The following is a 16258-nucleotide window of genomic DNA, read 5'->3' as shown; positions in this document are numbered from 1 at the left end:
GCCCTCTGGGAGCACATATCCTGAGATTTCAGGAACTGAAAGGACCCGTAGCAATTCCTTGGCCCCTCCCAGGCTGGTCCATGCTCCCTCTCTGGTTCCAGCATGCCATCCACACAGATGGCCACCACCTTCCTGAAGGGCTTTATTCCATGCTTGCAGCCAACAGGTGGCAGAGCCAGGACCGCAGCTCCTATTCCCTGCCTCCAATTTGGGGCCCCTTTCCCCCACACCATCCTTCCAAGAAGCAAAGGGTAAAACCCATCACTTTGGAAGGGTGGGGGCTGTTCCCTGACTTTAACAGATAATGACTTTCACACAATAAAACCAGCTTAGCAGAAATACCATCAGACCCAGCAAATCCGGGTCCCAAATAAATAAAATGAGGGGAAAAAAGAGAGACGTCTTCAAATGTCATGGGAGGAATAAAATGTTTAATGTCATAAAAGGGTGCAGAGGCTTTATGAGAATGCCACACGTTAAAATCTTGGAAACCCCATACCGCATCCCCCTCACCCCCAGACCTAGAAAGGAGGAGAGCCTTACTTGAAGTTCACAAAGGAAAGATGCAAAAGCACAGCTCCCAACTGAAAGACAACACCCTTCCTTTTCACCCCCAAAGTTTGAGCCTTGTGTGTAGGCACTGAGTCAAGAGGCACAGTTCCAATATCCTTCTTTGGAAATTTCCTTCTCTGACTCTCCCTACCCCCTTTCCAACATGCATTCTGTTTCTCTTCCTCCAGATCTCCTGGATACAGACAAGGAGGAAGGAACCCTGGATGTCGAAGGAGGGTGGGGAAAAGAAAATGTCCCCTCCCTGTATGCTCCCTGACATGGGGACACATGCTTTATCCCTGAGGAACTGTCCTCAGCATCTGGAATTTGTCATCTAATGAGGGAAGAGAGTGGCTTTGGAGTTAGATAGACCTGGGTTTGAATTTCTGCTCTGCCTTTTCCTGATGGGTGGGACTTGGTCAAATTTCTCATGCTTTCTGAATCTTTTTTCTCATGGGCAAGAGAGGAGTAGTAATCATGTCCCCCTCATCAGGCAGCTGTGAGGATTCACTATGGTGATGCATTTTAAGCACTTATCCCAGGGCCTGGCCCATAACCAGCACCCAAACACTCTCTACATGCACCTCCATCAGTGATACTATCATTGATACACTTGATAGCACTGATTTCTTAATTAATGCCATCAGTACTAGTATTACTGATGAAGGTGCACATAGAAAATTCTCTGTCTATGGACCTACTTGAGCAGAAAGCACTCTGATGAGGATGTCATATAAGAGATGCAGTCACCGTTTAAATCCTGTTTCCCAGACCAAGCATCTCTGAAAAAGTCTCCATAAAGATGTTGCCTCTTGACTGCATATTTATAAAGATGTTTAAGAAGAAAAATTTGACCCGTCACTCCTCCTATTTTGGACTCTGGCAAAATCTATCCTGCTTGTACCATGAATCCATCATACCCTCTGTCGCTGACCTGCAGGGATGGAGAGTCCATTTCTGGGAGGAAGACCCACTTCGCAAGGCCTGGACCCCACTGGGGCTCAGCCCTGCTCCGCCCATCCAGAAGGGCAGGAGACCAGGCACACAGGGCTGGGCTTCCTGGTCAGCAGGGCCTGGGCTGTGCTCCAAAGTGATTTCTCACTCTTCTGATTCCCCTCACTTGTCCTCCCCACTCTTCTTGACTTTTGTTTCCTTTAATTACAGTCCAGTTGAATCACTGAAAGGAATGGAGAGAAGCAGCCTCTCTCCCTAACTGAAACAGATGCCAGTTTGGACCTCCCTCTGAGCAGTGCCAAAGAGGGGCCTGACCTACGATAAATGAAAATTTATATCTTTACTCGTCTTGACTTTTTAAAAGGCAGCATTTTTTTTGTGGCCTCTCAGCATCTCAGGGCAATCAGATCCTCTGGTCCTTCCTAATATCTGGAAGGCCAGATGGCTTTTTAGGTCACAGTGGGGAAAAAAAAAAAAAAAAGAGGGAGAAGAGGAGGTGGGAATGTGGCTGGGTGATTTGTAGGGGTTGGGACAGAGTGGGATTGGTGTGGAATTCAGAGGCAGGGCTGGAAACTGACATCAGACACACCTCCTAAAAGATACCATCACTCTATAGGGTCCAACAAGTGTACAGATCTCTGCACCTCTTTCAGTCCTAAATTTCTGTGAAGGCCCCTAGCATTGCCCTTTTTTCCAACCTCCTTTTTCTGAGCTTCTCCCATACTCCCATTCCCTGCCACAGTTTCATTTTTCTCATGCGTAAAGTGGAGATAATCATAAAACCTAGCTCATAGGATGACTGTGAGAATTAAATTGGTTAAAATAAGCAAAGCACTTAGAATCACGTCTGGCACGCAGTCACTGTGAGGATGGTTGCTCTTATAGTACTAGCTTTTCTTTTTTGTAAAATGGATATAATAATACCCATCTAGGGGGGTGCTTATAAGCATTTCACTGCCATGAACATAAGTGAAATGGCACACAGTAGGTGCCCAATGAGCATTGGTTCTCTTCCACATTGGCTCCCTTCTCTCTGGTACTCACATCAGCCCTGAGAGATATTCTTTGCGCGGAGATACAAAGTGACCTGTTGAAGGTCACACTGCAGCCCTGCTGAAGCCCATTTTATCTTCTGAAACAGCTTATAAAACTAGGGGGTGTTCTTGTTCTTTTATCCTCTGTTCTATTCACACTGGTGGATACAGTGTTGTTAAGTCAATATTTGGACTACTACCCTGGCAAAGATGATGCTAAAAGATTGTAGGAAGGCACAACTGCATGGAAGCAGTTTTATGATCACATCTTGATTCTATTACTACTTCCCTACATGAAACTGAGTGACTCCCACATCTTTCTAGCCCTTTGTTTTTCTGTCTGTGTAGTGGGAGAGGTGCTGACTTAGAAGATCTCCAGGGTCCCTTTCTTGTCTGTGAGTCCAGGCTATAGGAAAATGGGTAGATTAAAGATGGCCACATGTTCTTGGCTTCTTCTCTCATGGACAAGTGAAATCTAGCTTCCTCCCCTTGAATCTGGGCTAAAATCAATGACCTATTTGACCAATAGATTGTGGTAGAAATGATGCTCTGAGGCTTCTGAGGCTAGGTCCTAAGAAGATGTGCAGTTTCTTCCTAGGCTCTTGGAGCACTTAATCTTGGGATGTTTCCTTTGCAAATCCAGCCTCCATGTCATGAGGAGCCCAAGCTAAATGAAGACACCAGGGGCAAGTGCTCTAGAGACAGACCCAGCTGAGGTCTACCGGAGCCAGGATCAACCGTTAGCCACACCAGCCCCAGCGGCAGCCAGGTAGGTGAAGGGGTCCTCTGGGAAGCAAATCCTCCAGCTCCAGACACCCTGCCTCCCATGGCCCAGAGACAAGTCACCCAGCTGAGCCCTTCCCATATTCCTGACCCACAACACTGTTAGCAAAACAAACTAGTTGTTTTAAGCCAGGTTTTTTTTTTTTTTTTTAACTCATTCTTTTCTCAATGTAATTAATTTTTCAAAATACTAACATTCTCTAAAAATCAGGTATGATCTTCATACAACCGTATTTTAAAGAAATGAGAACTATAGATTGTGTTCAGGATAACCATTATTCACTAGAACTTTCTTTTCTTTAAATTTTATTTTATATTGGAGTATAGAATATATATATTCTTTTCCAGATTTTTTTCCATTTAGTTTATTACAGAATATTGAGTAGAGTTCCCTGTGCTATACAGTAGGTCCTTCTTGATTATTTTAAATACAGTGGTGTGTATATGTTAATCCCAAACTCCTAATTTATCCCTCCACCCCCCCCCGCCCCACCCACTTTCCCCTTTGGTAACCATAAGTTTGTTTTCTAAGTCTGTGAGTCTGTTTCTGTTTTGTAAATAAGTTCATTTGTATCATTTTTTTTAGATTCCACATATAAGCAATACCATATATGTGTCTTTCTCCGTCTGACCTACTTCACTCAGTATGACATCCTCTAGGTCCATCCATGTTGCTGCAGATTCGGTTTCCTGTGCACTAACAGAAACTTGGAACAATGATGGTGAGCTGTGAATTGACATTTCTAAAGGGGCTGAGGAGCATACACTTTGATCACCAGATTGTCTGGGGTTGAGTCCAATAAACGTTCCCTTCTGGAGCTGGGAAAACCAGGATAACACAAGGGAACAGCAGGAGTGAAATGCTTCGGGGGGCTGCAGCTACCCCGAGATGGTGGGCACGTCCTCCCCAGGATATGATGATGAAGTGCTTACAGTTTCTTTGATCTGCCCCCTGTCGTGATTAGAACTGTGCAGTGTTTCCACTGCCACACAGAGTGCATGGCGCCCTAGCTGACTTCCGAAGCTGTGCCTCGCCGGCATCATTATGTTTGTGACACTGAGACCACTTCTAATAGATAACATTTGTTTTACTCTTTAGCACGCGGAAGGGGAACACAAGACTCCCTCCCACCCTCCCTCTTTTTGATGCTTCATTCACTGTTACTTTCTCCATGCCTGCTTAAGAGGTGAGGGTCTCCCTGGAAATAATTAAAAATGAAAATACCAGGATAATGTTTTACATATGTTCCCCGGGATCAACCTCTCGTCCCATATTCGCATCCACCTGCATCAGTGTTCTCTTGCTGTTGTAACGAATTACCATGAACTTGGCAGTTCAAGAAACACAAATTTATTATCTTGCAATTCTACAGGTCAGCTACAGGTGAGAAGTAGAAACAAAGTCTCGGTGGGCTAAATTCAAGGTCTCCACAAGGCTACACTCCTTTTCTCCAGGTTCTGGGGGGCAGGGGTGGCATCCATTTCCTTGCCACATCCAGCTTCTAGAGACCTGCCTTAACTTGGAACCCCTTCCTCCATCTTCAAAGCCAGCAATGTTGCATCCCTCTGCATTCCTCTGCTGCCTCCCTCTTCCACATTTAAGGATTTTGATTATATTGGGCTCATCCTGATAACTCAAGATAATCTTTCGCTTCCAAATTCAGCTTATTAGCAACTAAATCCACATGTGAATTGAATTCCCCATTTGTCATTAAGGTAATATATTCAGAGGTTCTAGGCAGTAGAATATGGACCTCCTTGGGGGGCCATTATTCTGCCTACCACACACCCTATGACTCTTCCCAGTATGGGCCGCTGCGTGCCTGAGGACCACGTTATCCCAGGAGAAGCTCAGCACAGCAGAACCAGAACACCAAGCAAGAGAAGGCAATTAAAAAAAAAAATGGGTTTCAGACGTTGCGGTCTAATTAGAAGGAATAATAATAAGAGGAAAAATCTGTGATATGTTAGAGACGTGGCCTCTCTATTTGAGCTGGGGGCAGGTGGAGGGATGCTGGAAGTCAAGCAAGATGACCTTGTTAAAGAGACCCTGTGCTCTAGTCCCACCAGGCTAATGACATGGGTGGTTAGAGAGGATGAAGGCTATAGAAAATCAGGTGGATCTGAAGGATCTGAAGGCCAAGGGGTTGGGGGGGGGGGAGGTCTGTGGATGGTAAATATGGTCGAGTACTCTTCCTTGGCATGAAAGTTGCCATCTACAAATCCCTTCATGGTCTGTCTGGATCAAAAGGGCTTCAGCCAGCTCCCCTCAGACCCTCATGCCCTCAGAGTGGTGCATAAGAGCTGCTGGATCTTCCTCATGTCCTCAGTAGGGTGGGGAAGCTATCCAATGGTTAGAACCAGCTAGCCTCAAATGACCTTTCGTGGCTTCAAGTGACCTGTTATCAAAAGAGAACACAGCAGCAGATGTCAGGATGGACCACACACCTATAAATCAGGTGGAACAGGGAGGTCCTAGCACAGGCCAGAAGGGAAGGTGAGTGATGCACAAGGGCCAGATGAGACAGCAGGTAGTAGAACTGAGAGGTGAGGGTCCAGCATCAAGCATCTCCTCACTCCCATGCCTTAGAAGTACATCAGCACCCTTGGACTTGGATGTTCAGGAAGAGGTAAGAGGCAGAACACCTAAACTGACTAGAATTAAGTTTCTACTGCCAAGGGATGGAGCAGAAAATAAATAAAATTCAGTTGTAGAAACAGTATAGAAAATTAAATACTCTGTGCTCCTGAATTTTTGTGGCCTCAAATATCATATCACATCCCCTACATAAATACATCAGTAACTGTGACTACATCATCTCACACATAATTGGCACTGCGTAAATCTCAAATCATCATTACATTCTTTGGTTTTTCAGAAAACCTGTGAGTTCAAGAGCTATTGCTCTCTTTGGAAGATTAGAAACTAAGGCTAATGAGGTCAACGCAGATTCTAAAGCTCACCAATGACCAAATAAGGGCGTAAGCCCACTTCACTCAGACCAGACCTTCTTTCCAAGGTTCTTTGCTGCCATCTCCTCTCAGCTTCAGAGGAAAGCAACCCAAAGCGGCTCTGGCACTAACAGTACTGCAGACATGTTCTTGGGCCTCCATCCTGCCACCTTGTGGTGAGACCCTGGAAAGTCACTCTACTTCCCACATTGGTGGGTGGACCTACTGCCCAGGTCTGTTGTGAAGAAAAGTTATTGGATGTAAACATGCCTTTAGAACGCTAAAGTATCCTAAAAGTATGAAGTTTCTTAGAAGAGGGACTGCAAGAAAAACTTCCCTTTTCAGGTATGATGGAGAGTCTACAGAGAAATGACAGATTGTAAATTTCAGTGTACATGTGGGTATTTCCCTATCTGTTCTGAAGGCATGGAGAAGAGCTTGCCTTCAATCTGTTGAGCCCTGAAGTTGCAGCTTTAACATTAGATCCTTAATCTAGAGAGGAAGGTTGTTGACAACCTCATCAGACTGTTGAATTTTCTCTTAACCTCCAGGGAATGGATATTCTTTCTCTCTCTCCTTATTTTTTCAGTTTACATTAATAAGAAGGGAAAAGAGACAATTCCTGCCTACACACAGACACAGATACAGACAGACAGACACACACACACACACACACACACACACACACACACACACACACACACACCCTTCTGCATTTATGAGGTTTCATTCTTCTGGGACATCTATCCTCAGGAAGGAGCTTAATTAGTTCAGGAAAGAAAACTGACGAATAAAGGAGAAAGAGAAAACTTAATCCTTTCAGAAATACTAGGCTTATGTTTTGGAGACCACACCAATCATTTGGAACATCCTTTTGACTTGTCTGTCCACTGACCAGCTCTAAGGCTTGGGCAAATCCTCCTTTCTCTCACTGGGCCTCACTTTTCCAACATGCAGAGTGAAGGGATGGGTTGCAATACTCTGATGTGGACAGCTGCTGATGTCCACTGAAAAACATCCACAACCCCGTTTCCTGTTGCTAGCTCCCTCTCTCCCTTGAGAGTCCAAGCCTTCCCCCAACTCACTACCACAGACTTTAGTGCAGCTGCCACTGGCTCAGGTCCCAGGTATGACTGGTTCTGGGATGAGCCCAGTCCTTCCAAATGACCACCGTGATTGGTACAGGGATGGTCGTGAGAACCAAGCTGGCCCAATGAGATGGAATCCTGTGACTTTAGTTGGAAGAGATGCTTGTGTCCTGCAGGACTCACTGCATGGAGAGGGTGTGGTTGGCCAGAGAATGGCATGGTGCTGAGGAAAGCAGAGCTAAGAGAAGGAGAGGAATCCCAGTGACATTGTTTGAGCCCCTTAATCCTATTGACTGGACTTCCATTTGAGTCAATATGTCACCTCTTTTTGCCTAAACTGGTTTGAATTGAGTTACTGTCGCTTATAATTCTAAGAATTCTAATCAATGAAATCTCCATCGCCCATCCACCTCTGAAGATCTGTTGATCTCTGAGTCTAAAATACATTTTCCTTGCATTATCTCATCCTCTAGAAGCTTCTTCTTCGTATTGGTCTACTGGCCGTTGCCTCTTTCCCTAGCTGTTATGTAGATACAATACATCAAGAGCTGACCGTGCATTCTATTTCCCTTGGTCTCTTCCAAAGAGCCTAGTCCAGAGCAGGAATTTTCATCCGTGGCCCCATTCCTTCCGTCCTGCCCTCTTTCTTTCTTAATTTTCTGAGATGGGTACTATTGGGGTGCTGAGCTGAATCAATGGATTCTATTGGTTCCCCCTCAGCTTACTGGGTGGGATAAACTTGAAAGAAGCCAGTGTGCACTTTATATCACCTGATCACAGGTGATATAATACATATACACACACAAAAACAGTCATGATCGTCACAAGAGCAGGATTATTTCTCCAATGGGAAGAAGGGAAAGGCTTCACAAAGGAGATGAATCTGGAAAGAGGGCCACTTGTTGGGTACTTGGCTAGAGGAGCAATTCACTGTAGCCAAAAGAACAGCATGAGCAACGGCTCTGAGGCATGAAACAGGCAAGGATGTTCAGGAATCACAATGAATTAGCTCCATTTGGCTCGAGTGTAGAACAAAGTCAAGTGATGGAGAGGTTGGAAAGGGGCCAGATCAAGAAGGCACTGAATGCCAGGCTAAGGCGTTTAGCTTGTAGGACAATGTTCCCCGAGTGTGCTTCCAAGATACCCCCACCTCTCACACATATACACACTCATTACACTGTTACACATTCAGGTTCCTTGGACATGAACTCCTTTACAGAATCAAAATTTCTAGTGTGGAACCTTGGAACGTGTATTTTAAACAAGCACCCTTGGTCATTCTTATAAAACAAATCTCTTCAGTTGGGGACCCTCCTCTACAGGCAGCAATGATCCTCACGTATCTTCTGCTGTGTCCTTATCCCACATTCGATACTAAAGCTCCATGCAAACAAGGCCAACATCCCACCTCCATGGCTTTGCCTCGGTCATCACCACTCTTTTCCTAGTGTACACTGATGCATCTTTGGAAGGCAGTTACAACATCAACTTCTCCAGGAAGCCTTCTACAAACCTTAGGTCTCAGCTGAAACTTCTCTTCTGGACAGATGACATGTTCCCCGCTGAGTGCACAGAGATAAGACAGGACCTACCTCACTCTTAAATGGACTGTAAGCTTCCTGGAAGGCTAAACCCCAGTGTGAATATATTGGGGAAGGCTAAGTCCCCAACTCATTTCTATTCTGAGCACCTTTATGTATGATCCTATCCAGAGGCGTTTCTGGAGTTTTGTAAACAGAATTCCTTGAAAGGTGTTCATTATTCTATCTCTGGATTCAGAGTGACTACACCCTCAGACACTTGATCCAATTAAGAACTTGCAGCGGATTGGTGGCTCTTGTACTGGAGGGGCGGGGCCAGGGGTGCTGGTGAGCCAGAGGCCGGGAGCGCTCAAGGACTTATTGTATACTGGGTACTAAAGCTCTAATATCATTTCATTCTTCCAGCACTTCCAGGAGGTAAGTTTGATGATCTCGCTTTACAGATGAGGAAACCAAGGCAGCCTGGTGTGCCAAAGGCCACAGACATAGGAGCAATAAGTAGCGTGATCTTCCTTGGCCAGCTGCCCCAGCCTCCAGCATGTAGCCTTGGCACCTGGGCCAGCACCAGGTTCACGGGGGCCACTGGCACTTACCACACATCCTGAGGAGTCCACCTGGCGGTCAGATACGCACTTGAAGTTGCGAGTGCAGCCCCCATTGTTCCGAGAGCAGTCACGGACGGGCCCAAAGGAGGACAGCAGGTCGTTGATGGTTTCAAAGTATGTAGACAGCATCGCTTCTTCCCTTGAAGAGAAAGAGGATGGTTAAATCCCAGAGACATCTGGGTTAGAAAAAAAAAAAATTATGTGCATTAATTTTGAGATCATCATTTATTTGTAATCAAGAAAATGATACAAATACATATTTTAAAAGAAAAATAAGAAGTAAAGAAAAACAGAAATAAATTCAATAGGTATATCATCATATGACATGGTGGTTCACGATGGCCGTCTAGGTTGTTTTTTATTTTTGGCTGCACTTCATGGCTTGAAGGATCTTAGTTCCCTGACCAGGGATTGAACCCAGGCCCCAGCAGTGAAAGTGCTGAGTTCTAACCACTGGACAGCCAGGGAATTCCTGATGGTTGTCTAGTTTGGATAAAGAGGATTATATTTGTAACTTTGTGCCCTTTATTCCATTAATCCTTATAATTTTGGAAAGTAGGCATGAGGTTTCCATTTTACTAATAAGTGAATTATGGTTCAGAAAGGTGAAGTATTATTTACAACAGCCAAGACATGTAAGCAACCTAAGTGTCCATCAACAGATGAATGGATAGAGTAATTGTAGTATATACTACACAATGGAATACTACTCAGCCATAAAAAAGAATGAAATATTGCCATTTGCAGCAACATGGATGGACCCAGAAATTATCATACTAAGTGAAGTAAGTCAGGCAAAGACAAATATTATATGATATCACTTACATGTGAAATCTAAAAAAAAAGATACAAATGAACGTATTCAAAAAACAGAAACAGGGGCTTCCTAGGTGGCGCAGTGGTTAAGAATCCGCCTGCCAATGCAGAGGATACGGGTTCGATCCCTGCTCCAGGAAGATCCCACATGTCACGGAGCAACTAAGCCCGTGAGCCCCCGCCCCCCCGCCAAAAAAAGAAACAGAAATAGAATCACAGACATGGAAAACAAACATGATTTACCAAAGGGGAAACGGGGAGGGATAAATTAGGAGTTTGGGATTAATGTACACATATTACTATACATAAAATAGATAAACAACAAGAATTTACTGTATAGCATAGGAAATTATATTCAATATCTTGTAATAACTGATAATGGAAAAGGATCAGATACAGATATAGATATATATAGCTGAATCACTTTGCTGTATACCTGAAACTAACACCCTAATGTCAATCAACTATATTTCAATTACAAAAAGAAAAGAAAAGAAATGTGACGCGTCTTGGGACTTCCCTGGTGGCACAGTGGTTAAGAATCCACCTGCCAATGCAGGGGACACAGGGTCAAGCCCTAGTCTGGGAAGATCCTGCATGCTGCAGAACAACTAAGCCCGTGCGCCACAACTACTGAGCCTGCGGGCTCTAGGGTCCACATGCCACAACTACTGAGCCTGCATGCTGCAACTACTGAAGCCCACGTGCCTAGAGCCCATGCTCTACAACAAGAAAAGCCACTGCACTGGGAAGCCCGCGCACCACAACAAAGAGTAGCCCCTGTTCGCTGCAACTAGAGAAAGTCTGCATGCAGCAACAAAGACCCAACACAGCCAAAAATAATTTAAAAAACAAACAAACAAAAAACAGGTGAAGTGTCTTGCTGAAGCTCACCCAGCCTGTAATGTGGCAGAATTAAAGTATGGGCCAAGCTCCATCTGAGCCCAAAGAGAAAGTTCTTCCCACTACACAACACTTAGCTTACATTATACATGTTTCTATAGATCCCAGACCTCCCCATAGCAACTCTGCAAAACAGGCACATCCCTATTATTCCAACTTTATGGATACACATTGAAACTATGGGAGGTGTGGCACTTACTCCAAATTACAGAGCCTATAAACAGCAGAGCCAAGACACAAACACAGAACTGTCTGACCTTAATACCCTAGAACTTTATTTTTTCAGAGTGTTGCACACAAATCACACCATCAATACTGGTAGCATGAGCTGCTGTAAAGGTGATAAGATTCTAGGCAAATGTATGATTCCTCCCAAGTGAGGATCATGAGAGATAAGACTAGGTACCATAATCCATGGACCTGCCAAAATTCTATTAGATGAGAGATACAGATGGAAGTTTCTGGATGATTTTTCTGGGAAAAGGGACCCAAATAAGGAATATCCCAGCACTGGATTATCTATGATGCCTACATTTTCAGGAAATATTATTAAAGGGACACCACAGGCAGTAAAAAGAGGCAGTTTTTTTTACTGACCCTAACCCTAACCCTAACCCATGATGTATGACTTCCATGATGTATGACTCATGGAATCCAGAATTATGAAGGAAGGGAGATGCCAGTATATGCACATGTTGTAAGAAGAGGCCAATGAGCACTATTGGTGCTGTCTCTGGACCATCCTTCATCCCTTCTCCCATCCTCCTTTCTCTCCTCAGGTTTGCAGCTCCAGGTTTCAGGCTTCTAGCTTATTCCCTGGCTCAAGCCTTATCCCCTTCTGCCCATCTTTCATACTGACTGCCACTGAACTTGGTAAATCCTTGCTCTAATTAGATACCCCATGGATCAATAGTTCTCCATTACTAATGGAAGAAAATCTAAATTAGTTTCATTGTCACTCAAGACCTTTATAACCTGGTTCCTGCCTACCTGTCTGGCTTCATTTTACCTTGTCCTCATAGTCTCCTTTTGATAGCCACAGGCCTCTTCTCATTCCCTGAACACACAATCTTAGGTCAGTTTCCCTGAAAACAGACTCTGAAACCGAGCACTGCATATAGGAGGTTTATCGAGGGGCCCTCTTGGGATATAATTGTAGGGAGTGAGCAAGCTGGGATAGGACAGGGGAGAGGCTGTCCTGCCATGTGGTTGATGCCATGTAGATCTGAAGCCTCAGTTGGTCCTGAGGTGGGTTCTGGAGCTGGGATGGCCCTTTAGGGATGCCCCAAACAGAGGCAAGGGATCCAGGTCACTGCATCACCATGTCAGCCAGTCACCGGCCACAGCTGCCATCTGGAAGGGGGTATCCTTGGGAGAGGCGGTTTCTTGTGGCTGAAGGCAATGCCCAGTGAGAGGCAGAGTTGTGGCCTCAGCCATGTTCTGGAGAGTAGGTAGGTCAGCTGTGCAGACGGGATCTGAGTGCAGTATGTACCTTTACCTTTCTGAATCCTTAACCATGCTCTTCTGCCTGGGATGCTCATCTCCAACTTTTCTACCCCACAAAATCCTAAGAATCCTTAAAAACTATTTGAATTCATTCATTCATTCACACATATATTAAACATTTACTGAGTGCTTACTATGTACAAGATACAGTTCTAGGTACTAAGGATGCAGCAGTGACACTGGACAAAGTCCTCACCTCCACAGAGCGTACTATGACCTGATTTGTAAAACCTTCTCTACTTCTTCCAAACAGAACTAATTCCTTTTCCCTCTGAGCCCATTCGCTTAAATCTGTTATCTTACTGATCTTCACCAGCTCTACGGTTTCCCAAAGAGACTGCAAACTTCTTGAGTGAAAGGATCAAGATTTACTCATTCCTCTTTAGTTCCTAGCACAAGGCCTGGTAAAAACGTGTGCTAAGTAAATGTTTTTCAAGTGAAACAAAGAAAACGCCAGAAGGCATGGATGCAACCACCACCAATCAGTAGTTTTGCCAAGAGTACCTCCGAAGAGGATGCTCCCCTGCCTACCTCCAGCTCTGAGTTCCCACCCCAAATCCTTCATGCTCAGGGCTGTAGTATAGGGACAAAAATGCATATGCAAGGAGGAATGTTGTATAGAGTAAGGTCAGGGTGACAGGTGGATGGATGAGGAGAATTAACAGTCCCTGAACTGAAACTCTTGGGAGATCCGCCATTTTTGAATCATAGAAAGAGTTGAGGATCCTGGAAAGACATTAAGGCTATTAAAACATTAATATCCTTAGAAGGGGAAGAAAAAGTGAGGGGAGGAGATAAAGAGGGAGAGACAATCTGAGAAAGTGTGAGAGCAAGAAAAGCGATAAACATGTAGAGAATCTTCTAGAAAGAAAGAAGAGAAACTGAGAGGCAAAAACACAGTCATCCAGAGATATATGGATGCATGGATGGATGGATGGATGGATGGATGGATGGATGGATGGATGAATGGATGAATGGAACAGTAGATGGATATACGGATGGATGGATGGATAGATAGATAGATAGATAGATAGATAGATAGACAGACAGACAGACAGACAGACAGACAGACAGACAGACAGACAGATAGATAGAATGGATAGATGGATGGATAGAATGGATAGATGGATGGATGGGTGAATTGACAAATGGATAAACAAAGAGAGAGATAAAGCAACACACCCAGAGGAGTGTCAGAGAGAGGGAGATTAAAAGAGAGGAAGCTGGAGGCAGAGGATGTGTGTGAAGAAAGACAAAATGCAGAGCTAGGTCAAGAGAAAGAAAGAGAGGAAGAAACAGGAGTAAGAGAGATTCAAAAAGGATAAAATATCAAGGTAAGCAGGGTAAATGTACATGTGTAAGGGGGAGATGGAGAGGAGGAGGGGAGGGGAGAAGAGGGAAAGGGGGAGAGGGGAAGGGGTTGGGGGAAGGAGAAGACTCAGAAAGACAGAGAATGAAAGTGAAGAGAAAGACACTGCATGAGTGGAAAAGAACACACACAGAGAGCAGAGACAGAATGACAGAGAGACAAAGGAAGAGAAGAGAAAAACAAGCAAAAACTGTCACCTTCCAGTGGAACCTGGTGACAGCTCAGGCTATACAAATAAGGAGGCTGTTAGCTCTTGAAAGGATTGATTCTGCATAAACATCACTTACACCAGGGGAACATTATTTAAAACACAAAGCCCTGACACAGGGGCTGTTACTGAGTCGAGAGCAGTTATTGTGTCAGGCTGAGAACATCAAGCATCTGGGCACAAATGACAGAGGGAGCTGAGGCAGATGCTGGCATTTTCTTAACTCAAGACTCAATCCCTCATCCCAGCTGCTGGGTGCAGGATTTGGGGTCTCTGGGAGCTCAGAGCTGCCCCAATAGCAGGGCATGAAGGGATGGAGGGAACAGCCCTGGAGGTGAGGTGGGCTGGGTGATGGGGAGATCCAGGTGAGAGTCCCAGCTTTGCCAGAAATCATCATCAACACCAACATCATCTCCATCATCCTCGACTTCCTGAGCACCTGTGCTGTCTCCACAGCCCTAAGGTATACATTTTTACTCCCCCTCTACGGCTGGAGAAACTGGGTCTTGGGGAGAGATGTCACTTGTCCTGGGTCACGTGGGTGTGAATCGGTGAGTCCAGGGTCTGCACGCTAGTCTTCCTGACGTCAAGTCCTGAGCTTTCTCCAGGCCATGACTGAGCTCGTTCAACCTGCTCTGTGCCCTTGGGCAAGTCAGAGCTCTCCTAACAGTAAAGCTGGTAGAAATCTATACCCATCCCTCTGTGTCTCAGGGGAGGAAGACCTGGAGGAATAGAGCCTGTGCCACCTTTGCACACCTCCCAGCGCTGTCTCCTGGCCTGTGTACATGCCACAGTAGCCTCAATCTGTATTGGAATAAAAGGGGACAACACAGTGTATTGGTTTCCTAGGGCTGCCATAACAAGTACTATAAACCAGGTGACTTAAAACAACAGAAATGTATCTCTCATAGTTCTGGAGGTTGAATGTCCAAAATCAGGGTGTCAGCAAGGCCATGCTTCCTCTGTAGGCTCTAGGAGAGACTCATCCCTTGCCTATTCACAGCTTCCTGTGGCTCCTGGCAACCCAGGCTTTCCTTGGCCTATAGCTGCATCACTCTAATCTCTGCCTCCGTTGTCCCATGGCCTTCTTCCTCCTGTGTCTGTGTCTTTTCCTCTTCGCACAATGACACCATCCACTGGGTTTTGTGCCCACCCTAATCTATTATGACCTTATCTTAATTACATCTGCAAAGACCCTATTTCCAAATAAGGTCACATTTTGAGGTTCGGGGTGAACATGGGTTTTGGGGGGATGCTACTCAACCCACTACTCGTGGCTCAGAGGCACATCCTCAAGTTGAGTAGGATTGTAGGACAGAGCCGAGACTATCACCCTGGTCTTTGGCTCCGAACTCCAGGGCTCCTAACACCGCACCAGCCCTCCCATTGCCAGGATCTGCACATTACACTGTGATATTCACACAGGCCTGTAAAGTCTTTGTGAAACCGGACTTCCGGTATTCACAAAGGATTCCGGTGAAGCCATGTCTCCTTCCTTTGAGAAGAGAAAAGACCAACATTAATGAAGTACCTAACACATCCCAGACAGAACAGAGGTTGGCAAACTTTTCTACACAGAAATCCATAGGCAACATCTTAGGCTTTGCAAGCCATATGGCCTCTGTTCCAACTACTCAATTCTGCTTCCATAGCGCACAGGCAGCCGTAGAAAATATGCCATGATGATATGCAACATGCAATGAATAAGCATGCCTATGTTTCAATAAAACTGTATTTACAAACAGACACAGCAGGCTGGACTGCCACTTCCTGTTTTACGTGGGAAAACCTGCAGGTCACTGTTGGAGTTTGGATTTGAACCTAGGTATGTCCAACTCCAAACCCACATTCTTTCTCCTATATGAAGTTTCTACTGAACCTCACTCTTCTCATCTGCAAAATGGGAACAGTATCTTTATAGCTCCCAACCATGTAGGATTATTGTGA

General features: G+C 45.0%; 1 protein-coding gene across 4 annotated transcripts in view; it reads right to left on the bottom strand.

The window, feature by feature from the left end:
* Window positions 1–16258, bottom strand: part of ASTN2 (astrotactin 2) — an 887719-nt gene that overhangs the window by 362031 nt on the left and 509430 nt on the right. For all 4 annotated transcript variants that reach the window (XM_057724291.1, XM_057724290.1, XM_057724292.1 and 1 more), the window contains one exon: window positions 9498–9648. In XM_057724291.1, the coding sequence (XP_057580274.1) occupies window positions 9498–9648 (151 nt within the window). The remainder of the gene's footprint in view (window positions 1–9497; window positions 9649–16258) is intronic.

This window comes from Hippopotamus amphibius, chromosome 2 (genome assembly GCF_030028045.1).
Source record: "Hippopotamus amphibius kiboko isolate mHipAmp2 chromosome 2, mHipAmp2.hap2, whole genome shotgun sequence".
Taxonomy (NCBI): Eukaryota; Metazoa; Chordata; class Mammalia; order Artiodactyla; family Hippopotamidae; genus Hippopotamus; species Hippopotamus amphibius.
The sequence above is the reverse complement of the archived record's forward strand: the minus strand, read 5'-3'. Positions and strand labels throughout refer to the sequence as shown.